The sequence below is a fragment of the Branchiostoma belcheri genome, unplaced genomic scaffold (assembly GCF_001625305.1).
Source record: "Branchiostoma belcheri isolate BF01 breed outbred unplaced genomic scaffold, Haploidv18h27 scaffold10, whole genome shotgun sequence".
In the NCBI taxonomy this organism is placed as follows: domain Eukaryota; kingdom Metazoa; phylum Chordata; class Leptocardii; order Amphioxiformes; family Branchiostomatidae; genus Branchiostoma; species Branchiostoma belcheri.
The window spans coordinates 1,569,933-1,597,931 of NW_017802380.1; the positions used below are offsets into that span (position 1 = coordinate 1,569,933).

The following is a 27,999-nucleotide window of genomic DNA, read 5'->3' on the forward strand; positions in this document are numbered from 1 at the left end:
AAACAGAGTCGCAGATGTGGAAATCCTACTACATGCACTGGAAGAGGCTGCATCCGGGATAGGACTGTATGTCAATGCCAAAGAGACTGAATATATCTGCTTTAACCAACATGGCAAGATTCAGTCCCTGAATGGAACCTATCTCAATGAGGTGGAACATTTCACCTATTTGGGAGGTGACATTTCTTCCACTGAGAAGGACGTCTGCATTCGCATAGCAAAAGCTTGGGGGGCACTTAACGACCTAAGGACAATATGGAAATCCACATTGTCAGACAAAATTAAAAGGAATTTCTTCAGGGCGGTGGTGGAATCTGTGCTTCTGTATGGCTCATCAACGTGGACACTGACAAGGAAACTTGAGAACAAACTTGACGGAACGTACACACGTATGTTACGTGCAGTGCTCAACAAATGCTGGAAAAATCATCCGACCAAGGCAGAACTGTATGGGACTCTACCATCTGTGTCAGCCACCATGCGGGAGAGGAGGGCCAGATTTGCTGGACACTGCTACAGACACAAAGACGAGCTCGCCAGTGAGCTGTTACTCTGGGCACCAACCCATGGACACTCCAGCGCAGGGCGACCCCATCGTACCTTCATCCACCAACTTGCTGAAGATGCTGGGGTGAGGGCCGAACACCTAGGGCAGTTAATGGCGGACAGAGCGGCATGGCGAGAAAGAGTGGACTTGGTCCGGGCAATTCGCCCGACCTGATGATGATGATGAAAAATCTTACACGCAGACAGATGCATTTGAATCATATAATGATATGATATGAATCTTTATTGCATGTTCTTGCCCAGATGGGCTAAATGCACAAGAGGATATCCAGTATGTAAAACATGAGTATTTCATACTGGTACGCTATATTCTAATGCAAAGTGCTAGGAATCTATACATTACAATAATACTATAAACTACCTATCATCTACTGTTAGTTGCCCTTTCTTCTCTCTTTTTGAAACATTAACATTAACATATAACAAGAACAACAATGTATTTGTAAGAGTGCTACAGTTAAACACATATACAGTTATACACATATACACTTAATGTAAACCATTTACAATGATACAACACACGCGATTCGTAGCACGATCCTTGTACGATCTCAAATCTAAATTTAGAAGCATTTTGGGTTGCACATGTGTCTTACAACATTTATCTCAATATGCTGTCTTAAATGTTAGATAGCTTTAAACAAAGTCTAGAGCTAGAAGTTCAAGGGTTAGGTGTAACAAGTCGATCGATGTAATATAGCCAGCTGCTGCCGCGCCGCGTGCCTGCGAAGCTGGTGTGTTACGCCGAAAGGCGGTTATACCGGCTATACAGATACAGATTAAATCCTTCTCTACGATTGATCGCCTGCTTGAAAATTCTCCCACACTAAATTTGTACGACGAATATTAACATGACCTCCCCGTTGATGTACCTTTGCAATTAAATCACACACATTCCTTTGCTGACTGTTTGACCCTATCGCTAATCGATTGAGAGCACCGTTTAATATCAAATGACTGGTCAATCATCTCAATAAAAGGGGTATTTGACTAATTGGGTTGCTCCGTCCATAGAAGCGAAGTTATGACTAACATCATATTGTTTGAACAACTAAAATACGGGTCATGGCCTCTGTGTGCTGCAACAGTTAATTGGAAAGTTTGAAACGATTATTTGTGTCGCATATACACGCGTCTTAGCTGAGACAGATCGTTCGAAATAACGATAAAATTAGAAAATATACTTTTATATACTTCTGAAGACGGTATGTTATATTATATCCCCTTACTGAAGTGAAGTGGCGACTAAAACATCACTATTAGTTCAACCAAACGAATTTCATTTATACAGAAGTGTAGTAAGTTTAGTGAGTTGTGTTGTCTTTCTAATCTGACTTTTACATCATGGATTTGTCAAGTCATAAGCCATACAAATCCTGTTTTGGATTTAGTTGTGGATTTGAATATATCTTTTTACGTTGCATCAAACCACAATTCAGTGGGAGACATGTTTTTAACGTAATAAACCCTATTGTACAGTCAATGAAAACCAAAGATGTTTGACCAAGTTTATTGATGACCAGGAGGTCGACGACTTTTAAAAAAAGTACCACAGGGTCAAGCGTGATTTTCGCCTGAGATGAAAATCTACCCTGTGTACCCTGTGCTAGTTGCTTCCGAAAATGTATCATTTTGGGGCTCGCAGACGTCGGGCGAGCTATTTCTTGTCATGTGATGGCCCCTTGACAATATGGTTCACTACAAATTCAGAAAATTCCCACTGTAGCTGCGCGCTTGAAATCAGGAATGACCATTATTGTACCGGATTGGTGCCGCAGACAATGTTATCTCTGCGGTTTTGGGGAGGAAAGACCCTCCCCGGCGTGCTATCGTCCTGTCAACACGTCAGTCACACGTTTATCGACAGATTTGATCACGCATCTATGGATACTTCTGTTGCTATCTGGCCTTCATTTTTTCGATCGATGCCAACATAATTTACAAGTTATAAGCCTAGGTGACTGGTCGACTAGCCTCTACCAGACTTCAGGAGGCGGCTGGAAAGAGTAGAAATCGGCCAAATAGAGAGAGAGCAAATGTTATCTCTCTATTTGACCGATTTCTACTCTTTCCAGCCGCCTCCCGAAGCCTGATAAAGGCTAAGGTCGACAACATCTTCACATATAACGCTTCTAGGCCATGGATGTTTCGAAGATGTTGAACTTGCAATTATGAATTCCACAGTAAAGACAGGATATAGTTAATGAAATACAAGATTTTTTTCAGAGACGTCGATTCAGAGATATTCGTATGTATGGAGCCTTTCCTGTATGCAAGAAGGTCAAAAATCAAGACTTTTGACCTCTTTGCTGTATCATATACTAGTAGATAGCTGTACCTTCAAACGTTATGCATGAAAACTGCATACATGCAAACTCACTTGGACCATGGAGTTATAACCTCCTTGCTCTGAGTGAGAGGGTGAGTTGACATTTTCGTGTTTACAAATGTCATCATCACACTGAATTACTGTGTTCATTATAAGACGATAAGACGCTATATAGTGTTGACAAAAAACACCGTGAAAACTTCTAAAACTCCTAAATCCAGCAGATATTGCCCCTGTTTACGTCTCAGTGCAATAATTCGCCGCTAATTGCCTCCAGACAATGCTTAAACGAACACAAAGTCATCGAGATCGAAAATAGAGGGTGACTCCAGACCAGTTCGTGCAAAACCTGTGTGTGTCGGTGTAATCCTACCTCAAATATTATCGCCATCGCTTAAACGATCGCCAGGCGGGGACTATCAAACCTTCAGACCCCGTTATCATGTACTGACGTGGATGGAAAAGTAGAAAACGTTTGGTAAATCCGGCTTAATCCGAGAGCACACTGTCTGTGTGGGAGTATGGCGCCGGCCGGGGTTCCTGGGACAAAGATCTCCCAACTGCTACACGCGTGAGACCAAAAATTGCATCGTGCACGTGTGATCATGTAGACAGAGCCTGACTGTACATCATACATTAGCATTTCAACCAGCATTGGCAATGCGATTACCTGTTAGACCAATGAGAGGTTGGTAAGACATCCAGGTGATAAGAAAAACCCAAAAACCTTTGTACGACCTTTGTACGACGCAACACGACTACCTAACGAAAGTTTACGACGTTCGTGCGACGTATGCGACCAGTTCCTTTAACTTAACATTTTCTTCATTATCATTGAGGCTTCAATGTCAGATGGATTGAGTTTAATAGAACTTTATTTGACACATCAAAAGTACAGCGACTTTCGTAAGGTCCTTAACCACATGTAGACATACAGACAAATATGTGAGTACAACAAAATAACCTACATACAAAACAATAGATGAATCAACTTATACTGCTTGTTCTAAGGTCTAAACATTCTTTGATATATCTACCTATTTATACACAGTAAGGGTTATTACCTTCTAGAATGATATTGAATTTATGTATAGCATGAAATGTAATAAATTCCGTTGAGCAAGCAGAGAGAAGGTAAAACAGCTTTGTGCGTTTATCATCATACAGTGGACAATCCATAATAAAGTGTTGTTCGCCTTCAATCTTTTTTATTCAATCATCACCCGGTGTAATAGTGTGCCCACGTACCCTATGAACATGTCATTAAACAGATCCGAACAGATAGAATAGTCAGGATTCCTGCTGTATCCAGGCAGGGAAGGAATTCCCGGTTCTTCAAGGCTGGTGATTCAACCCGTCTGTCCACCGCCAGGACAGGCCAATCAAATCGCTTAAGCTTGTTTCACAAAGTCAGAGAGAAACGCAAAAAAAAATCAGTTACTCAAACCACTGGATATGATTTTGGAAACGGTCAGACGTTTCAGCTAGTATCCACTAATCGTTACCTTTCGTCAGTGACGCTAGAGACGTGCAAGAGGAAGGCAGGTTTAATTTATAAGCACGAACTATTGATTGATGTGCAAATAAGTGAAGACAGAATCATATATCCAGTTGCTTCAGTAACTGTTTTTTTTTGCGTATCTTATTACCTGGATGTCTAACCTTCACCGACGTATAAAGGAGAGAAAACAAGGAAAGTTTGATAGACACGCCCCTGACGATCATCTGACCAAATCTCACTCTCTCATTGGCTGAATTGTTGATTTTGATTGACAACCCGAAGGGTCTAAAGGAATCGTACGGTTAAGGTTTTTCCAGCACGGCACTCTGCCCTTCGCCTTGCAAGAAATTGAATAATGAGCTCCTAAATCTTAAGAGACCAATGTTATGCGGATCTACCAAATGTTTATTGCTGATTATGTGTGCAGGGAGACTATGAACATGTAATTAGCTAAATCCGGCCACTTCATAGCACTGAAATAATTACCAACGTTTCTATGTACAGAAAGAATCTTCCGTCTTTGATTCAAACGTTACAAGATTTCTACAGACACTTGGAATATAGAAAACCTAATTGATTTATTCCAAAAGGCTGTGCCAATCTGCAAGATATCACAGGTACCATGTTATAGAGCTAACGACGGTTTTGAAATGAAATATTGAACTAAATCTACACTCAGAAACATGTAGAAGTCTGTGGTTTCCAAACGCATTCCCTTAAACCTTTAAATCTGAAAAATTACCGTGCAAATCCCTGCTGTGACCATTATAATACGGATGTAGCGATCCTGCTGGTTAATGGTGTGGCCGGCGACACTATGAACAGGTAATTAGACCGATTTATCAGATACGATTGTGCCGCTACACCGGGTCACCAGGCACGGCAAGTATTCTCGCCTCCACAAGAAGTCAATAAAAAAACTCCAATTCGCCAAGCAATGTTTTGGATTCAACTGCAATTCCAAGTTCTCCCATACATCTATTCCTACAGCGTGTCAATATGTGAAAGAGAGTATGAACTGGCCATTCGCAGTGAAACAGTTCCTTACATTTTTCTGCATGTTCAACGTATAACTTGTTGTAAAGAACGACCTGGAGTCATAAAACACCAGGTCGATCAAGGCGTAGCCACATTCAACTTAACTTTTTTTGTCGTCCAGAGTATGACAGAACCAACCGGCGACAAGAATCCAGGACAATCTTTTCTCTCACAAGACAGCTGAACTTTGTAAGACATACCCACGACTATTCCCGAGGAATGTCCTAAATTCCGTGCCGTCAATTTGTGTGTCGTGCGACAAATGTGGCCTTCACCTTAACAGTGTGGTTGCAAGATTTGGACGGTAATTTTTTTCTGATGTAAAAGTTCAAGGGACTGAGATAGAAATCACATGGTTCTTCTTGTTTCTGAAAGTAGGTTTAGTTCAATATTTCATTTAAAAAGTATCGTTAGCTCAGTGATACGATACATGTGGTATTTTGCACATTTGCAGAGCCGTTTGACATAGATTGGTTATAGGTTTTCTGTATTCTGAGTGTCTGTAGAAATCTTGCAATGCTTCTTTATCCATGTATGCTCAAGGTGTGGTTCTCCTCGATACATGGATAAAGAAGCATTGCAAGCTCTACTGACATTGTGGATATTTCTTTTTTTTTTAAAGCAACAGACCAGGTCGTTTGGCTGTTTGCAATCAGTGACAAACATAGAAAACAAAATCGTCATTGCTATGATCTCATCCTTGTGTCTCAGGTAGAACAGTTTCAACAACTTTCGCCGTAAGGTTGTCGTAGGATCGTAAACTGAAGGTAGTCTTGGAACAGTCGTGCAGGGGCAGTACAAAACTCAACTGTCTTGTGACGAAAAAGACTATCTTAAATATATCCTTGTCGATGTTGTTTCTAAAAATCTCTGCGGCATCAAAATCGCACGACGGTCTTACGACGGACGTGACCGTGGTGTTAGGAAAAACCTTGGACTTCTGAACTTGGTCAGTGCAGAACGAGCACACGCCCACAGTACGTACTAATGTACATGTACGCGTTACCACGCCGGGCTGTTATGTGCGCCTGTTGTTCTGTAGGCGCGATAGGAACAATATCAAACTCATAAAATAAACATATGATAACCCGAACACAGATGGCAGGGTTATGTAAAGTCTAGTCGTTTTAATAGCTCTGATCTGGATTTAATTGCTTCCCATCCTTATCCTTCTTTGTAGGCTCTGAGGGCGGGGCTTTAGTGTCTTAAGTATTAGTAGCTTTTTCGAGTTGTTTATCTGTTATGATTGTACCAAATTTCTTGTATTTTGTAAGCGGTCTCCGTTTTCTACGTTTTCAGTGTCTGTGAAAATGCTTAAACGTTTAGATAAAAAATGGAAGATTCTTTCTGTGTGTAGCAACGTTGGTAAATATTACTGTAATTAATATCTACTGGCCGGATCTATCTAATTACATGTTCATAGTCTCCATTTACACATAGTCAGCAATAAATATTTGGTTGATCTACATAATGTTGGTCCCTTAATTCAGAGTTACAGAGTTATGATTCTTATAGACTGTCCTGGCTGTCAATCAAAATTAACGATTCAACCAATAAGAGAGTGGGATTTGGTAACAGTGCTATCTTGTGGCCGGACGCATCTATTTCAGAACGTACCATGGAGGTATTATTTTCTTGTGTGTGTTATCGTCGTGTGTCCGTACTCCGTAGATATTGGAATGACGTACAGTGGCAAGAAGGGAGGGGGGTATTTTGTCTTATGCCTGTTGTAGTACGTTAGACGATTGTGACGATAGATTCACCAAAACTCTAAATATCTCCTATAGCTACTTCTTGTTTTCTAGCTACTTGATTGCAGAAATTTCTTATCAACTCTCGGTGATTAATTATCGCCGAGCTGTCGAGATTTCTGTCCAGCCGGGGGGTTATCAGAAATCCGCAAACAATTGCCACGAAGTAACTGAGTATTGCAATGAAATAGAAATCAAACATAAATTAACTATCGTCCATCCTGATAGCACATTAAAAGTTTTGGGACGCCCCGAAACCCGGGCTGTGGGGAGGAATGTAAGCACCGATATCAACCGCCAAGTTTGCTCTCGTTCACTAAGAACTGGGATCGATACTTTTTAATGACAAAGCGCGGGAGATGGTGGTTACCTGAACACTTTAATCTACCGTATCATTGTTCCATGAGGATGTTGTGTTGTTAAATCAGCTCCTGGTCTTAGGGTCAGACGGAATAAAGCTTATTTGTGTCAGGAATAGAAAAACAACGGTCGCTGAGACTCCGGCCATGAGCGGAGGACAAAATGGCCGACAGAAAAGTACATTTAAGAGATACGGTACCATTTTCCGTGATTTTTATAGTTCCTCGTATTTTGGACGGTATAACGTCAACTCTCATAATTACACCAAGTATCCAGTCTCAAAAACGCCACATTAAGAAAACTAGACAGTGTTACTGAGGGTTTCTCAAGATCTTAAAGGAATGTCTTGAACACCTGAATGATCGTGTGTATTATATGTATATAATAAGGTATTAACTAGTCAATGCTATGAAATATATTTATTTCAGCAACGGTGGACAGCCACATAACTTATTCTATCAATATACTTAACTTACACACAGATAACGTATGAAAACAGACAAGATTCGGAAAACAAAGACAGGATGATTCCGGTTTGTACGATAGTAGGACCAAACGCGTTGTACACGTACACACGTCCGCAAATATTGGAAATAGATAACGCACTTCCTAACACAGCAATCACTCAAAAATACACTTCTTCTTATCTTCGTCCTGATAAAAGACTCGACGAGTCATGCACTGGTACACTGTTATGTGCCCTGTCACTCCCGTAAAATGCTCCTTAATATATCTTTGCCATCTGTGGGAACATTTTGTACTGCAAAATGGAGTCCGTCCGAACGGTATCTGGCCCTCTTGCGGTATGGTGCTGAAGTGCATGCGATACATCTTTTATCCCGATAAGAGTATCAAGAAAGACTACACATCATAGATCATAGTCATACTATCATACTTGTAAAATTATGCCATTAGGTGAAGAATACGTTCAACTGATATAAATCGTGCAAATAATTATGTTATTTACAATGAATAGTAAATGTTTATTATTGATAATATGTTATGTTGTGATAATGTGTTATATTGTGATAATGTGTTATTGAAAATGTAACCCATTATCAATAACAAAAATTTACAATTCATCAGTCGTAGATAAATTAAAAGTCTGGTGAAGATATGAGATCGTGGAAAAATCTATGTAAAGCGGTATTTGAAAAAGTGGTTAACCTCCTTTAATAGACCTACTACTAGTATATTGTTGAGACAATTGGGTATTGAAATTTAAGTTTTGACCATCCGAATGTCATCTGGCCCTCTTGCGGAAGTATCGTGAACTGCAGACAGAATCGGTCTAGTCGTATTTCCCGCGCGACCTGACCGTCAGCCAATCAGCGCAAAGGTTAGCCGTGACGTCATGAGAACATGGCGGAACCCGGAAACACGAACAGAACAGGTGTGTCTGTCTGTCCTGCGGAAGGACAGGTAACACAAACGCACAGACCAGGTGAGCTAACCCGGCCGATCTGACGTCCCTATATACAACCTACAGGTGAGTTGTCTTGCCAAATATGTTCTTGTAACACCAGCCAAATAGTTTACTGAAACGTCGCCCGACTAAAATTTCTCTAGAATTTGTTTTATTGATTTTTCTATGACCTACTTGATAAGTTGTCTAGCAAACCTATGAATTGCTGTATTGTCTCCAAATTTCGCCAGCTGTCTACGGAATTTTCATCCAGTTTCAGGGACAGGCAAGGTTGGTAGATCGGTTTGCGACTTGCAACAACAACAATAATATATTGTTTCCTAAATAATCTAATAGTATATATACCCTGTAAGTTAACGTTAACGTTACATATGATATAACGATGATATTGACATTACATATGTACACTGTGTGAGGACTTCTCTGTAAAAGGCTGTGTGGCAAAAAATCTGCTGCAAATATTTTACAATTTACAGTAATCTACTGTATGTCCTTCAGATACTATTTTGTAATCTGCAGCACAACAGGATACTATTATTATATTACTATGCAATGCTATTTTTCTGTAGTATAAATTTTTCTGGTTGTAAACGTGTAAAGAAGATTTATTCCCTTAGTGAATTTCCAAGTACAATTGGACCAGTGCAGGTTAGGTGCAGATAGACATCAGAAAAACCAGCACAGCTCCAATTTTACCTGCACTAACCTGCATATATCCAGTACATGGACCAGTGCAGGTTAGGTGCAGGTAGACATCAGAAATACCTGCACAGCTCCAATTTTACCTGCACTAACCTGCATATACCCAGTACATGGACCAGTGCAGGTTAGGTGCAGGTAGACATCAGAAATACCTGCACAGTTCCAATTTTACCTGCACTAACCTGCATATGCAGGTGGTATTTCGAGCCCTGTGATTTGCCCACAAATGCAGCTGAGTGACCCATGAATAATTTAGACTTAGCCTTATTACTTATAGACAATTTTCCAAGCAAACAAAAAGATAAAGAGGTCGTCACCAATTAGACAAGTGTAGTCTTGGAGGACAAATTAAAAACCAATTTTTGAAAGCTCACTGGGAACAAATATAGGTGGCAAGGTCTAAGACTTGTGTTTTGGATTGTTGACTTGATATAATAGAAAGGTTCTTCTGGGTTCAAATCCCTATAATAATATATAATAGGCCTCAAAGTTGTGACCTTGGGGAAGACCTGTTTACTTGTTATCTTAGATTCCAAGTCAACAACTTTAACCACAAAGAATGCAAGGTCACGTCACCTGGCCAAGTAGTAGATTTGTTTTCATACATATGTATGATAATATTTAGATTTTTCATCTTTTATATTCAGTAAAATTTCAAACAATTTGTCACCTATACCGTTCAATAATGCACTTTGAAGCTATATTTTGACACAGAATAGCTTGCTTGATAACAACAAGGACATTATAATGTCCTTGATCACACTATTTACATATCCTAGATCAGTTATACGTGAAACAAAATTGACAATTAATAACCCAACAACAGGATGAGTGGTATGATAATACATGTACTGTAAATGCATGTTATTTGCACAGGGACTTTAAATTTCATAGCAGAAGAGGAAAGGTCGTTTTTGTTTCAAATTCACTGATAAAACAATCATGCTATAGTACTGTGAGTTACTGATTCTGTAGTGCATTTAGTGTGTGTGTACTGTAATACAATGAAAACAATATTATTCATATGGTTGTTAGGACACCACGGAAACTACAAAAAGGAAACCACCACAAGCATGTTTTCAAAATATTCAGTACATGGACTTTGCCAAATTTTTTTTGTAGTATAGAAGTGACTGCAAACTGCAAACTTAATAATATATTATATGACATGACTATTGTCAATATTTCCTGGGCAGAGTATTGTTTGGGGCAGCATTGGTTTAGTGCAGGTGTATGTTTTGGTTCCAGAGTTAGAAGGATGTTGTAATGAAGCGTCTGGTAGTGGGTGGGCGGATATTGGGTCTCAGTTGATTGACAAGCTTGGTATCACCTTAGCCACACTGCAAACACCACTTTATTGAGAATTTTGTCCTACTTACAGTATTCTTGTTTTTTTTATCAGGAACATCCCGGAAACTGCTGATGCTATCACCCATCTTGCTCTGACCAATCAGCAACAAGAAGGTCACATGACCAGCCACCAACCAGCTGCTACCTAACAAACTTCAACTGCTGTCACCAAATCACATCAGGGGAAATTTAAAGGGTTTATTTTTTTTTTACAAAATATAATTTCGTGAGACAGTGTATCAAATTTAAAGATACTTTGGCAAAAGATACTTATTTTTTTATTGAAAAAAGAGGCTTAATTTTTATTCTGGTTGTGAATTATATTATCATATAAGACAAAATGGTGTTTGTGGAAACGTTTTACGTGCTGGTTGGTATTTGCGTGGTGCTGTTCCTGTACACACGCACAGCGATTCCGTCAGTCGAGGATCGCAACTTCCAGTCATTCCAGAGAACCTACCTCGTGGTCTACCTGTTGGGGGCTGGTGAGTTCAGCTTTATTGATAAATGATTCATTCGCATTGATTATACTTTCATTCACTTTTGAGCAATTGGTATAGAAATTGAAAATTATAATGGTAGTTGCAGTGTTGCACTATACAATGTATTGATGTAGTGGGAAACTATATACCATATTTTGCAAGGGCTTGGGAGGCGATCATGCAGTACGTTGAACATGGACATCAAGTCAATATTGTAACAAGAGAACTCCAAGACGACATCTGACTTTCAGGTTGCTAACTAAAGGAGATGTCTTGAAAGCTCCCCGGAGTAGCAAGCTTTTTGTTGTGTGTATGGTTTAAAATCATGAGTTGTTAACAAACACCATTATATTTTGTTTTTGTGTGTATAGCTGGAGACTGGATGCAGGGCCCACACGTATACGCGCTGTACCAGAGTTATGGGATGACCACACACCAGATAGAACAGCTGTTTGTCGCAGGCTTCGGTTCCAGCATGGTGTTTGGGACGGTCGTCGGATCCTTTGCGGATAAAATGTGAGTCCTGCGCAGAAAGTCCAGGGTGGTTTAACAGGGTGGTTTAAAGGGGGCCCGCAAGCCCTTTTCCGTAGAGCGTAATCGGCCGTTTTAATTCTACGTAGAGCGTAGACGGACCACTCTTCGCATGTTGCGTAGAGCGTATTTGCCGTTTTAATTCTACGTAATGCGTTGTAGCCACTTGGAATTTATTGTAAAGCGTAATCGAGGGTTTCCGAATTCAGCGTAGAGTGTTGTCGGGACCACCCCTTGCAGGCCCTCTTTAAAGTGTGCATAGTTCAGTGATCAGCACCCCTGCCATGCATATGGTTGGGAGTTCAAATCTCGGCTATTGTTTGCTCACCTGACTTGCATACTACTTGAATTTCTTAAAAGAGGGGTCCTAAAAGAGAGGAACGCTGTCCACTGTTCCCCCTCACTGAACATTGCAGCCAGTTTGGAATCAGTCGCAGCTTACAAAAGGTTCTTTTCAGAAGCAAACAAAGCAATCATATGATAGCTTGTCGTCGGATCCTTTGCGGACAAAATGTGAGTCCTGCGCAGAAAGTCCTGGGTGATTTTAAGTGTGCATAGTTCACACTACTTGAACTTGAAAACACGAGTGCATGTGCACACTACTTGAATTTCTTAAAAGAGGGGTTCTAAAAGAGAGGGATGCTGTCCACTGTTCCCCCTCAGTGAACAGTAATTTTATTCAATCATGATAATTTGATTTAGTTTTTCAAAAGGTTCTGAACTGGCTGCTGTGTTCACTGTGACACCAGGGTCAACAAAACCTAACTCAATTATCTGGAAGCAGGAATCAAGAACAGGAAGCATGATTTGTAAGGTTCGATTGTTTGCCAACATCAGAAGGCTGTGTATATTTTGTACAAACTGCAAACGTCTTCATTATGGTTGAATGTAATCGGATGTTGGAGGCACAAATACTTTAGGGCACCTTTTATTTTACAAAATGTTAATATCGCCTTTTTCTATGTTGTAGGGAAGGTGTTCAGCACCAAGAATAGTACACATAGGTACTCAACATTTGTTGTACGGAGGGTGTTCAGCATCAAAGACAAAACACATATGAAGGTGATCAGCACCAAGGACAGCACACATGGGTATCCAATATTCAGTAATTGCCTGCTTCATTTGACATTATTTCTTTTTCATTTATACAGTGGACGTAGAACCAACTGCATCTTGTATGGTATCTTGTACAGCCTGGCCTGTGTTACCAAGGTGAGAACTACTAAGTTCTGTATATCTTCACTACCACATGTAACTTTACTACCAATGAAATGAACAGAAACAGGTTGGTATTGGTGGATTATGATACATGTACAAGAAACACGCTAAAGGGTAAGAATGAGTAGGGGGTGAAGTCTGCCATAACTGATTCCCTAATGTTTTTTTCCAGCACTTTGCCAACTTCTGGATCCTGATGGTTGGACGGCTGCTGGGGGGCGTGGCTACCTCCATCCTGTTCAGTGCCTTTGACTCCTGGCTGGTCTGTGAACACAATGCTGTAAGTTACTATCATGGAAATTCATCTGTGTTGGTAGATACATGTTTAGAGTTAAAACTTTTGATCCAACACAGTAAAGTTCGAATTCTCTCATCTAGTCACTCAGTTTTTCCTCAGTAGACTTTGTCTCCCAGATACCTTTAAACTAAAGCCAGTCGTGACAAGTCTCACTGGGTCAGTCTACTGAGGAAGACCAGAGTGACTGGTCAAAAGCTCTAGATGAGAGAACTTTATTGTGTTGGATCAAAAGTTTTAACTTTAAACAGCTGTGAGTTACTGTATATCTTCAAATCTTCATGGTGGTTTTACATGTATTTGACGTTTTTGTGGTGACATCTCCACAATAATCACACTGCAAATACAATGTATGGACCTTTGACTACTATCAGGACATAGATTTTTGCCCACAGATAACATTTTTTAATGTGAGAAAGATATTTTAAATGCTTGCAAACGGCAGCCATTTCACAGGTTTTGCGTAGTAAAAACATGTTCTATTCTACTCTATACTACTACTCTTGTTATTATGTTTACCAAAGGAAAATATGTTGTTTTTGCTGTTTCCTCTTTTTCTTCTTCTTCTACTTCTTCTTCTTCGTCTTCTCCAAACCAATAAGTTCAATGACCTGAACCAGACATCTGTCACCAAGGTAACTAGTGTTGGGTTACATGTTGCAATTTTATAGCAGGAGGGATTTAGACTCCTGCCTGACCATATATATGAATGTATAAGAATTAACAGAGCAGAACATACTTGAAGGTAAGCGTTATGAATTTGCTTTGCAAATGTTACCTTTCTAGTTGATTCTATTCTAATGACACCTTGCCCCTGTTGATTCCCCCCAGCGAGGATTTGACCGTGACCTGTTGGGGAGCATGTTCTCTCTCGCCGTGCTGGGGAACTCCGTGGTGGCCATCAGTGCCGGTATCGTGGCACAGGTGTTCGCTGATCGCTTCGGATTTGTGTAAGTACAGACAACTACCTTGTAAGTACAGACGTCTGAAGTCTACACTTAACCACATGCTTTCAAAGCCAGAAAACACAGCCTGAAGGCAAAACTCATTTCTTGGAATACATGTAGTTGCACAGAAAAAAAAAATTGGGTGCACAGCATAAAATGATCAAAAGAAGAATGTCAGCAAAATGTAATTATAAACCCACTTGTAAAACTTCATCTCTTCAGAGCTTGAATCTGAAATTCAACATTGTGATAACAAAGTTAAGGTTTTCCTTTTTTCTGTTACTTAAATTTGTCAATGTTGGATGTGTGGTATACAATAATTATACAATCAACTTTTACATATTTGATCGTACGTAATATGATGTGCATCCTTTTTACAGTCTTTTTACAGTGAGAAACTAGTAAGAGCATTTCAGTATTTGACAACAATGATTTTTTATGTCCAGTGCACCTTTCGATGTTTCTGCCGTCCTGCTGGTTATCATGTGCATCCTCGCTGTCTTCACCTGGACTGAAAACTACGGCGACTCTTCCGTCAACCTGGGCCGGTCGCTCGTCAACGCATTGAAAGCAATCAAACAAGGTACGCTAAAATTTGTTCTGGCTCTCATAATTCAACCCTAAGACCACCACATTTTTTTAAAAATGGCGTTACTGGGGCCTTTTCAAGAATGTTTTGAACACCTGGATATCTGAAGTGTGGACAGTTGTTGAGTGTTTGCATGTTAAGTATGCCAGTCGGGTGGTTTAACCAAGGGTCTAGCCTCTAGTATGTAAAATCACACAGGACTGTTTTAACAACACTTGTGAATGGAGGTTTGTCAACTGCAACAGGTGGTTGGCTGGCCATGTTTGACCTCTTCTCTTCTTTCATTTTGAGGCAGCCGCCTTCCACTAGCTGAAGATTCTGCTGCCTTTTTGTGGCTAATACGATATGGGGTTTGCCAGGACTCCATCCAGGAAAGTCGTGTAAAGTGCCTTTTCCAAGGATACAAGATTGATGGCATGGCAGGATTCGAACCCGGGACCGCTTGGTCCAAACGATCTGTCGTTATACCACACGACTCCACGACTGTAACTCACCCTCTGCACTTCATCTCTTACACTAGTCCCTTCTATTTCATTACCCCACAGACAGGAAGATCCTGTGCCTGGGTCTGATCCAGTCCCTGTTTGAAGGAGCGATGTACACGTTTGTCCTGGAGTGGACCCCTGCTCTCACCCCGGCCTCACAGACAACAGGGGAGACACCCAGGGAGACTATTCCTCACGGCTGGATCTTCGCTGACTTCATGGTAAACATTAGGATTTTACTACTTACAGAAAAATTTCTTCTAACCTTTAGAAAAAAGGACTGCCTGTGAAATTCCAGCCCTGCAAACTGAAATGAATTGACAGTCATCCTGTTGTATATATTTCTCTGTCACAGGTTGCAGTTATGATTGGATCCTCTCTGTTCAAGATTCTCTGCAAGTTTTCTACACCAGAGTCTTTCATGAGGTTGGTGTGACAGATACAATAAGTACTTTTTTTTGGCCATGCGTTTGGTAATACGTACGTCTTAACAACCATTGTGAATGGGTAAGGGTGAGAAGTCTGCCATCTCTGATTTCCTTGGTGTTGTTGCATTTCATGCAAGAATTATGACACCATCTACATGTTCTGTTAGCTTGATTCATGTAGGTGTATCATTGTGTTTCCTTTTCTTTTATTACAGACCAGTGTTCTTCATTGCTGCCTTATCATTATCTGTGCCCATCTTCATGCCAGGGGTAGGAAAATCCATTTGTCATGTAAACACACACAAAAAAAGATTGAAAAGTTGCTTTTGGTCCATCAAGTTACTTTATTGGTTGCTTTATATTATAAGGTTTAGAAAAAACCTACAGAAACCTTGGTTTCTGCCAAAGTTCTGGCCTTTTGTCTCTGTATCTTTTAAGCCACTTAATTTGTCCAATGTTAAATACATTTGTTTTCTGTTCCCTGTAGCAACAAGTGCCTATCTTCCTGGGTTTCCTGACGTTTGAAGTCTGTGTGGGGATGTTCTGGCCTGCTCTCAGCACACTGAAGGGAAAATATGTCCCAGAAGAAAGTAGGTTTTTTTTACCTGTTTAAATTTATTCCAGACCACATCAATTCAACTTCCTGGTCCTCAGATTCACTTGTCCTTTTTTTTTCTGATTTTATACATGCAGGTAAACATTTTGGGTGCAGTGAAATTTGGAGCTGTGCACCAAATTTTTTTCTGCAAGTGCACCAGTGTACCCAAATATTTTCATTGGTTAACAAGTTAAAAACATCCAAGTGTCAGAAAAATAATAAAATCATTGAATTTGTCATAGTACTTTTGTTTAGAAATGAAACATAATTAGTTTTTGCTGACATTCTAACTTACTTCATCTCATATGGTGCACCCAATTTTTTAAGTTGGGTGCACCAGTGCACTTGTTCCCAAAAAAGAATTTCGAGCCCTGCATTTTGAGTACATAAATGTTCATCTTCTATTGACATGTTATCTTCCAGCTCGAGCTACAGTCTACAACTGTTTCCGGATCCCCCTCAACATGATCGTCATTTCAATATTACTCCAGGTAACCTTCAACCCTAAGTGCTTCTCTTTTAAATCTTCTTGTTTTGTAATGCCAGAACTTTCTGCTATTTAATTGATCCAATATAGGTGACCTTTTGTGACACATGATATCCATTGAAGGAAAATGGTAAAAGATGGCTGAAAAAAAGACTAGTCATCAGTTAATCTCCAAGCAGATCTTTCAGTGGGGGTAAGACAGTATCAAATTTGTCAGTCTGTGTCCATTTTGGTGGGGAAATGGATACAGACTGACAAATTTGATACTGTCTTACCCCCACTGAAAGATCTGCTTGGAGATTAGTCATCAGTATTTTTGTGTTGAAAATGAAGCTAACTTTGTTATTAATGTTACATGCTATGTTCTTTTTTCTGGCAGAACCTTGGGATGAGTCTGATCTTCAAATGCTGTTCAGGGTTCCTGATGGTCGCCTGCCTGGCACAGCAGTGGGTCTACACGTAAGTACAAAATGACTTCACCCCTGAGGCATCGCCAAAAATGGGGAACTGAACATAGAGTATAGCAGCGACACCTGTGCTGCAGTGCAATGTGAACTAGTCAGAATTGTCCTGAGGTAGGTGACAGACGGTCACCGAAACGTCAGCTGTGAATAAAACACTTGGTTGTGTAAAAAAGAGCTTCTTTACTCAGTGACTTACCAACCTGATGAAACTATTCACGGATGAACATAGAGTAGTTTATTGAGTCTCTCTAGCTGTTATGTTAGTTAGAAAGATAGGTTGTCAGCTCTTGATCCAACATATTTGATGAATTCAAACCATACCATAGAAATATGAGTCAAATACGGAGTGGAAATAAGGAGTGGAAAAATGCCTTAACGGCTGTCTGGCGGGAAAGTAGTCTTTCAAATGGAATGACGTTTGTCTGGTGGAAAAAAAAACTGTCCTTGGAATATATTTATCAAAATTCCATGATTTTTTCTTCCTTTAGGCTTGCGGTGACATCGGACAAGCCTACAGCACCTTCCTCCCCTAACCAGGAAACTAGTGGAAGCAAGAAACCGCTCATCGAGGACATCTAGGGATTACTATTGGTACTGCAGGCTGTAAAGCCAATCTCTGTTGCAAGCCAGGAGCTTTTAGACCTAGTCTGGTGTGAATAGTACTTAAGCCTCTTGCAAAAAAATTATAAGCAAAAAGCTGGTGGAATTTTTTGTGGTGTGTGCAATTCAGCTACTTAAAGGACTTAATGGAACATTTTGGTGCATTAAATAATTTTAAAAATGTTTTACCTCATTAAAGTGCCTTATTTGTGTACTACTGAAACATGAACTCTCATGATTTCACGGGGTATCGTAAGACTGCCACATCAGAAAGACAGTGTTATCAAAGCCTTCTCAAAAATGTGTTGAACAACTGGATGTCTGAAGTGTGCATACCTTGATGCTACATTAGTAAAAGCCTTTAGATTTTTTTTTATGTGGCAGGTAGTAGTGGAATTCATTCTACTTACTGAAGGCTGTTATTACAATGGCAATTTGAGAAGGAACAATTGAAAGGTTTTTAGTGTTTCACATATCACTAAATCTAGCAATAATAAGAATTTTGTGTTAGTAAATGTGTTACCAGTTGTTGCATCTCGTTGTACATTTTGATGGATGTAGCTTTATTCAGGTCCCCAATCACTACAGCGCTATAGCTGAGCGGTCATTGAGTGACCAAAATTGTATATTTGTGACCCATGATTTCACAATTGGAACATGATGAGATTGTAAGAAATTAGATTGGTGTGTCCTTAGACAATGTTTTATGGTAAACTTCATCCAAATCTTAGTCATGCTGCATTATCTCAAAACTCTTGATAAATGGGTTTGAGACAAATTCCACTTCACTGTATACTACTTGGATATTGAAATAAAATCAAATATCATTTCGTGTGTGAGAGAACCTTCTTGATATACTTGCATAATTTTGCGAGCTATCCTTAGACTTTCTAAAATAGACACAAAGAAGATAAAATGTTATAAGTGCCTTCTTAATCCATTAATCTAACACCAGGATATCTATAAAACATTGGGCATTACTGGTGCTTCAGTAGATGTCTTAAAGTTCACCATTTTTGGCGGCAGAATGATGAAAGTTGGTGTTTCAAATTTCAAAGAACTATAATTAGATTTCCAGTTTTGCCTCTGTGGGTGTTTTCATCCTGCACAGCGCCAAATAAGGTAACGTGAAGATCTACAGCGGAAATGAATGTGTTCCGTGCTTTAATGTAACACGTGTGGCAGGCTATTTCCGTAACTGGTTCATCATTGAGGTCTAATCGTGCCACAATCAATACATTGATCCTAACTCGCTGTACATCACCATTCTCAGTTCAACCAATAAAAAGCATGGCAATTATCGGTCCCACCAATCAGAGAGCGGCTAATGTATCGTTTGAAATTTGAACTATGGCGCTATGAATGATGTATGACTCGTTTGACCTGCTCAGAGATATTTTTGTCCACTGGCTTTCAGTCCGAGTCCAGGCGGCATAAATGATGAGCCTATCAAAGCCTATCAAGTAACAGGCGACGTGACGTCATAGGGACACCAACATGGCGGCGGACGCATGCAGCTATTTCAATGGTGCCGTCCTTAGTGCATCCTCCCATGGCAGGGGCAGCGGCTCCGAATTCCTTCTCCACCCCTTACCCCTGCCGAATAACCCCGCATCTTCTACTCTACGACCCAATTCCAGGGACACACTCTCAGCCAATCACGTATCACAGAGAAAATCTTCAACGCACTTTACATTAAATATTTATGAGCTACGCTAGCTATCGGAACCAATCATGTCGGCTCTTACATCGGCTGTTCAGTGACAAATAAAAACAAACATGGCGTCGTCTTGGGAAGAGAATTTTGCGATGCAGGCCGCTGCGGGCGTCGGCGGGGCGCTAGCGTGTGCTGGAGGCTGCGCGCGGATCCCGCCGAGCACGGGGAAGGTGTCGGCGCGGAGAAAAGAGGGGGCGGCTCGGTGACTTTGCCCCGCACGGCCTCCCCAATGGGCTCATCACCGGGCGGCGGCGGAGTCGCCGGCGGCCAAGTCAGAAATGGGGTCATGCCAAATAAGGAAAGCTCATGAATATTAATATTCCTGGGGTCGCAGAGTAGAAGATGCGGGGTTATTCGGCAGGGGTAAGGGGTGGAGAAGGAATTCGGAGCCGCTGCCCCTGCCATGGGAGGATGCCTTAGTGCTGAAAATGGAACACATATGCAAAGGATATTGTTTCTCATTCATTTCATTCATTCTTAATTTCAGGTAAAAACCCATATAATACATGTACAATACATCATTAAAATAATACAAAAACTCTACAGACATACAAGTAAAAGCATAATAAATGGTAGGTCTTCCGAAAGAATGAATTCCTTTAGTAGTGTCTAAAAGGCTACTGGGAATAAAATTATGGACAATGGTAGCTGTAAACAGCAACGACAAATGGACATACAAGCTCGGACCAGCATATTTCAGGTTCTAGAGGCAAGGGTTCTGTCCTTGGTGCTGAACTTGCTGTTCAATGTGTTCGTGTTCATTTCAGTGAATCGCAGTCCAAGCGTTTTCGGACATCTAGAGCTCTTCTGACCCTGTCAAATAATCTGTGTAGAGTTCACAGAGGATAATGCAAGAACAATTAATGAAAATTTACTGATAAAATCACCAATAAAACGCCGTGTACATTTGAGCGCTAGGGTGCGTTGAAATGCAATTTTTCCCCATGCAACAATGGGCTCCTTCCAAGTTACCCCTGTGCAAAATGGACTATTCCAAACTCCCCGTCCCCATGCCAGTGTATTTGGCAAACGCTATCCCCTATCAAATTTAGGTAAAAAAAAAGCAAAGAAAATCTATGAGGATATTTACTCACTCAAAATGATAGAGTTGAATCCAAATTACATAAGAAGAAGAAGAAACGTCAGCAAAACAACACATTTCCCACCTGAACCCAAGGCTGGGACCTGGGGAGTGAAATACAATATGACAAATCCCCCGTATGCGCTTCCAGCTGATCTCAGTTCTTACCGCCATCTATCGACTATCGCGCAGTCCATACGTCTCCCCGACATAATCAATGTCTAGGTCTGGCAGGCACGCACAGAAACACACACACCGGCCTTGAAGGGGACAACATTCCGCAATGACAAGTTGCACGATATAGGGAAAACGATAAGGTTGAATGGATGCGATACATGCGTCAATACTAGCCTCCTTGTCAGGCGTTCCGGGTTCCAGGGAGAGCTATGCAGGGTTGCCAGCCAGAGGTTCTATTGCGTGCGATCTCCTAAGTACGTTTGATCAGAAAATACCCCCCCCCTCAAAAAAACGACCGATCCCGGAACGCCTGAAAAGGAGGCTACGTCAATAAGGAGTGTATCTATAGATAACGTCAACTGCAATATATTCCATCGGGTACTTTCAAACCACCACGTCCATTGAGGTAAATTTTCAGGGATCAACTAATGCAGCGTCACTAATCCCCGAGGTTTGCACACTTCAAATGTTCAGGCATCAGTAAAACTGAAGCTGCTTGGAGTTCAGAAGTAAAAATAGCCACATAATCTAATAAAGGGCAGAGATATGCATCGTTATACATTTAATTTAATTATCGCGACGACTTGAAGTGCACACATGTCAGAGAAATTTTCTTCGGGTGGAACATTTTAAGCTACATTTTTGTTTGTGTAAAAAAACTTTGCAGGTACATGCTACAGTTTTCTGAGAACAGCTTCCTAAAATGGGTTTATGTTGTGTGCAGAATCGCGCGTTATCCAGACTCTTGCTCATGACACGCGTATCGTGCCTGGAGCAAATCTACGCCATACGTTCTTAGTTTCACGGAGACTGCAGAGAACCGTGCCTGATCCCAAACCTAACCAATTCAGGCATAGAACTAGATAGGCACGGTTCTGGGTACTGTAGTTGAGACACGCGAATATCCCTTTCCTTGGTGCTGAAAAGTCATCACAGCAGGGGTGGCGACAGCTGGTCCACTCTAACTAGGCGGGGGTGGAGCTCTCAAGAAAAAAAAACCTTGTCAGGTTTGATCGGAAAGATCTGAAACCTGGATTCCTATATAACTTCCGGTTAACGGAAATTAAAGCCTGTAGTCTTCCAACGCAAGAAAATATCGTTTTCCCTCAGTATCGGTGCCTCTATAACACCAAAGCATCGCTAACATCACATTAAAAGACGAAAGAGATTGTTGATCAAACCAAATCATTAGACGTCTGTTTAGTACAGATTAAATTTACGGTCTTCAAATGAAGAGGACTTCAAAGTTTACAATATTTGAGATGTCATTACGAATGATCATACAAATCAAAGCTGGTGTGTTACGCCGAAGGCAGGTCGGTAATACTGGCTATACAGAGAAAGATACATCGAAAAGATTACAATGTTGCAAGTGCTGATATTGAAGCGGTAACATCTGTGACATGTTCTTCAATCACAACCGGTGGATTCACCATGAAAGGTTAAAACCGCAGTTTTCAAACGTGCACACATCTTGATTTTTGTTAGAAACAAAAATTCGGCGATTTCAAACCCGCAGTTTGTGTGAGCTCATTGGCATGGCACGAGCAAAGAGACTGTCTGACGTAGTACAAAGGGCCCACGATAAAACACACACACACACACACACACATACACACACACACGCACACACACACACACACACACAGACACACACAAACAAACAAACAAACAAACAAACAAACACAAACATACACCGAAAACAGTACTTTAAATGCTAATGATGTTGATGCAAATATTTGGAGCCGCTGGACCAAACGCTAGATGTCATATTGTCATCATCAAGAATCAAGGTAATGTGTAGTTATTACCATGATAAAATGGATTAGACCTGGTGGCTCACTACACGTACAACACGGAAGCACCGTGAAGGGGAAGTTAGAATGACACAAGACCTTACCTTATACTACAGTCCCTCCTGTGCCTGCATGATGTTGCTTGTTATTTTAGAAAGCGCGATTTGTTTGTTTGTTTGTTTATTGGGAATCTCCATTAGTTATACAAGCTGTGTATACTAATCTTCCTGGAGTCCTTTCACATAATAGAATACATACAATTATCAACTTAATAGTTACAAAGGATTCAACAACATTATACATAACAGGGTATAGGATTTTCTTCTAACACAACCAGTAAGGTTCTCACCTGCTTACGTTTCGATGTCTATCAGACACCTTCCTCAGAGCTTCTGACTGGAGTTCTGCAACTCGCCGCTATTTAACGCCAAAGTAGGTGGCGCTTTTGCGGCGAGAATGCAATCCCAAACGTGGCTGAGCTTGTATCCCCCCTCGTCCCGGTTCATCACTGGGGTAGACTTCCTTATCCAGACTGCTTCTTTAATCCAACGGATTCTTCTGTTGTCCTCCCTATCTATGACCCTGGCACCCTCCCAGTCTATCACACAATTGTTTCTGGCAACATGGTCTGTGACTGCCGATTTCTTCTCTTCTTTTTGTGCTTGTTGTTTCTGGGAGCGTGTATATCTTACGGTTTCGCTGTTGTCTGCCTCTTTTCTGTGTTCTTCCAGTCTTTTGCCAAAGGTCCTGCCAGTTTCTCCAATATACACTTGATCACAGCTTTTGCATGTTATTTTATATATACAGTCTGTTTTCACGTGGTCCCCCATCTTGTCCTTGGGGTGGACAAGCAGGTTCCTCAATGTTGTTTTTGGTTTCACTGCTGTGGATACCTGGTGTTTCCTGAATACCCTTTCCAGTGGTTCGGTTACTCCTTTCACATATGGGATAATCACCATGGCCCTAGTTTTCTCCCCCTCTTTCCTGTTCTTCTCTGTCTGCTTTGACCTCTTCTCTTTCCGTTCCACCTTCCGAAAGGTCCATTCCGGGTACCCACACCGGACAAGGGCTCTTCTGATGTGCTGTGTTTCTCTTTCCTTGTCCTCCTCCTCTGTCACCACCGAGTTACATCTGTCCATGAGGGTGCGGATGACTCCCAGTTTCTGGTGCAGTGGATGGTGGGACTTGAAGTTGAGATACTGGTCTGTATGTGTACTTTTTCTGTACACTAGAAGCTTTACTGTGCCATCCCCCTTTCGTACCAGGAGAGTATCCAGGAACGGTAATGTGTTGTCTTTCTCCTCCTCATGTGTGAACTGAATACTTCCTGTGGGATCTATGTTGTTAAGATGGTCTGTGAGATCTTGATGGACACCCTTCTTCACTATCTCCATCACGTCGTCCACATATCTCTTCCAGAGCTTGGGTCTGCAGAAAATGGGCGCTGTCGCTATGGCTTCCTGTTCCAGCCATTCCATAAACAGGTTGGCCAACACTGGGGACACAAGCTCAGCCACGTTTGGGATTGCATTCTCGCCGCAAAAGCGCCACCTACTTTGGCGTTAAATAGCGGCGAGTTGCAGAACTCCAGTCAGAAGCTCTGAGGAAGGTGTCTGATAGACATCGAAACGTAAGCAGGTGAGAACCTTACTGGTTGTGTTAGAAGAAAATCCTATACCCTAAGTATCTTCCAACCTGATGAAATTATTTACGGGGATTATACATAACAATTGCTTAACAAGAACAATAAAAATTACTAAGTAACAGTAACTACTTATTAAATTTACTTATACTTCTAACAACAGCAAATATACAAGTTGTGGAGAGGTCAGAGGTACACCTGTGCTCCATGTGTCTTACCACCATGTGTCAAGACGCATGTGCTCGTATTTTTTACATAGTTGACTGATGTTTACTTTAAATGTGCGTGCGTTTTCGGTGAGCATGTGAGGAGGCAGCGTGTTGCACGTTTTTATACTTCTGTAGACAAATGTTCTTGTTTTAGCTTTGGTCTTAGGTTTGCCTTGAACAAACGCCCCTCTCTGAGACAGTCTTGTGTTGTGATCATGTGTAGATTCAATTCGCTGCAGTTCTTTGAAAATACATTTTGGTTGCTTTGTAGTGACTATTTTGTGAAATGTACACAATGTATTACAGAAAAGTCTTTCTTTCACTGTTTGCCAGTTCAACTGAGTGTATAGGTTGTCAAGTCTGTCTTCAAAAGTGGCGTTTGTGGCTACACGAGCTGCACGATTTTGGATTACTTGTAGTCTATCTATGTGCGTCTGTGGTGCTGACGACAATAGTGTGGAGCAGTAGTCAAGATGTGATAAGACGAGGGTTTGTATTACTGTTCTTAAAACATTTTTGGTAAAGTAGGTCTTGTGTCTTCTTATTGTTGCAATAATACCTGCCATTTTCAGTTTTGTTTTGTCAGCGTGCAAAGCCCAAGAGAGATGTTGGTCAATAGTAAAACCTAGCAGTTCTGTGTGTTCCACCTGTGAAATGTTGATCCCTTCAATGCTTAGTTGCAATTTTGGACTCTGCTTTAGTTTTTGTTGTGTTCCCATCAGTATTGCTTTTGTTTTCCCAATGTTAAGTACAAGTTGATTTATTGTCACCCACTCCCAAATTCGCTCCAAGTCCGACTGCAGCTTGTTTTGCAACTGAGCCACAGTAGGAGCCGATGCCAAAATAATAACGGACGTGACTGTAAAAATAATAAAAAAGGGAACGGTGTTATACATTAGAAGCACACAATGTCGCTGTTTGGGTTTTATTAGATAGTTTTCGCAGTTTTTGCTTTTCGTAGATCTACAGCTATACTTTTGTATTTTGTAGTTTGGGAATCATTCAAGAACGTTTTCATTTGGAGAAATACATGGGATAGTACTCAGACATTTCTAAAGAAAAATATACTAGAGAATGATCCTAGATTTTGAAAGAAATGACCGCTCCATCGGAAAGTCACTTTGAACCTCCCACGTCCACCCAGGAGAAAGTCCACGCGCCCCTGTGACGTCACACGTGACGCCAAAACGTTGTTTTTTGCCCCCAGGTCTGCGAAAACTAATTAGTATTTTTCTGCCAAACTCCTGAAGGTAGCTTCACGATTGCATTATCTTTGTGGAAAGAGCGGCAGATATTTTCGGGGCTGGGGGAACCCTGCAAGACTAATTACTCCCCGGGCTTGAATGATGAATGCAATCAGTCTACCTACGCACGTGCGAGGCTCAACATGGGGTCTATGCGACCTCCAGATCCTTATTTTCCCCACAAAACATACGAGTTCCTGTTAGTGTATGAAAATTAGATAAAAGGAACGTACTATCGATCAAATTGAAAATAAAAGAATGTAATATAAAACATGTTATACCGGTAGGTATGAAATAAATTCCCCTAATTTTCCCCAATAATATTCAATATCCACATGTACAATGTATATGAAGTCATATTGTAGCTTGTAGTTCCCGTTGACTGCATATAAGATCAGCTTTCTATTTCATTGATATTGCATAACGATTTTTAAAGCAAACATTGGATTTTTTTCTATCCCGACATAGTTTTCTGCGTCCAAATTTGTGATATCGCGACAAACCCTATCACAACCCCGCAAGCTGGTAGGCGTCAAAAACACTTCAGTTGCAGCGAGATACGCGGGCGGACAGGGCTGGAGTTGTCAACCTTTGCCAAGACAGGCAAGAACGACAAAGAAGACGTTTCTTTCCATTTTGAAAGGTTTCCAAGAGAACTGAAAGGTTGGTAACATCATTTTGTAATCTTATGATTGCGAGTGAAGACATGACATGATTGATAAAGCGTTGTTTAATTATGAAGGATGGCGTTTAAAGAACACCAACCCGCACTGAGCATATTTACGGAAACATAGGGGCTTTTTTTTAGTAAATCCGAATAGAAATGAGACTTGACTGATAATAGTTATATCTACATTTAATTTGGATAAGGTTTATGCCATGTTAACAGATCACTAGTATTTGAAATGGTCGTTGTTTGTTAGTTGCGACATAAGCAACGTCAAAAGCAGGACTCGCCCCACGAGTCTAGGAGCTTTAAATTAAAATGACATTTTCTGCTACTCTCCAAGCAGAGGTTTGTGTTTTGGCTTGTTTTTGGCGTGTTTTGAGGCTTTTTATCGTTTTTTTTTTTTGCACTGGAAATTATTTTCCCCAACCCCCAAAAAATTCCAGTGCTAAAAGAAACCCCAAAAAAAGCCTACAAACACGCCAAAAATAAGAAAACCCAAACCTCTGCTTGGAGAGTAAGCAGGAGACAGCTCGCTCGCCCCATGTGTCTAGGCGCTCTAAAGAACATTTTCTGCAGCAATGCGGCCGGTGTCCGCCTCTCCATCACTGCGCTGAGCGTTTTTATAAAGCTTTGTAGCATTGGGAGGGCGGCAGTGGAAACGCAACGTTCTGGTCTATAGCTACAGGTGGACATGGCAGCAAATAACTGACACTGAGCTGGGTTGTTTGGATGCGCTGCACGCCAGTTTGATATTTCAACTCCTCTCACCACATTTGTAATGCCAAGGCCAGACACACAAACACAGAGCTCAGTCACCCAAACAAGGCTTCTGTATACCCGGAAATAAAAACACAAAACACGCAGTAAGCAATCCGCATGTGTAATCCGTACAATAAATCAATTTCATGTTGTCTTCAATCAAGTTACGAACCGAAATAAACCAGTTCTAGCCCATCCGTGAGATTGCCTGCGGTGAGTTTGAAGGGCTATGGTTACAGACAGGTTAAATTGGGACCCAGATTAACCCCGCTAATACAGGTCATATATCACTCACTAAAACAGCGTTCTGCGGGGGCAATGGAAAACGGTGTTTCATAGGACGGCTTGGAATGATCGATAATGTTTGTGCTGGAGGTTGACCAATATGAATTGCTGTTACATTACACTGATGTGGCATTAGGAGATAACTTGTAATAGCCGTAAGGTCTCTCCCTCTTTCTGTCTATAGTCCGTGTGCTTGAGAAAGATTGTGGAACTGTGTGTTTCTGTGTGTGTGTTTCTGTGTGTGTGTTTGTCTCTCTCTCTCTCTCTCTCT

The 27,999-nt window shown here is 41.0% G+C and overlaps 1 protein-coding gene across 1 annotated transcript; it reads left to right on the forward strand.

Moving 5' to 3' along the window:
* The first annotated feature begins 9,146 nt into the window (after positions 1-9,146).
* LOC109472873 (molybdate-anion transporter-like) lies at positions 9,147-18,210 on the forward strand. The gene is made up of 14 exons (XM_019772741.1): positions 9,147-9,242; positions 11,077-11,509; positions 11,878-12,022; positions 13,189-13,249; positions 13,428-13,535; positions 14,382-14,500; positions 14,944-15,080; positions 15,632-15,792; positions 15,927-15,997; positions 16,215-16,269; positions 16,487-16,589; positions 17,021-17,088; positions 17,464-17,543; positions 18,037-18,210. The coding sequence occupies exons 2-14, from the start codon at positions 11,365-11,367 to the stop codon at positions 18,125-18,127; spliced, it is 1,344 nt and encodes a 447-aa protein (XP_019628300.1). The 5' UTR covers positions 9,147-9,242; positions 11,077-11,364; the 3' UTR covers positions 18,128-18,210.
* Positions 18,211-27,999: the final 9,789 nt, after the last annotated feature.

What these genes read in the sequence shown, in the direction of transcription:
- LOC109472873 (XM_019772741.1), top strand. Translation starts at nt 11,365, where the DNA reads ATGGTGTTTGTGGAAACGTTTTACGTGCTGGTTGGTATTTGCGTGGTG. An exon ending in GGATCTTCGCTGACTTCATG is followed by an intron (nt 15,793 to 15,926) that starts GTAAACATTAGG and finishes TCTCTGTCACAG; the next exon opens with GTTGCAGTTATGATTGGATC. An exon ending in ACACCAGAGTCTTTCATGAG is followed by an intron (nt 15,998 to 16,214) that starts GTTGGTGTGACA and finishes CTTTTATTACAG; the next exon opens with ACCAGTGTTCTTCATTGCTG.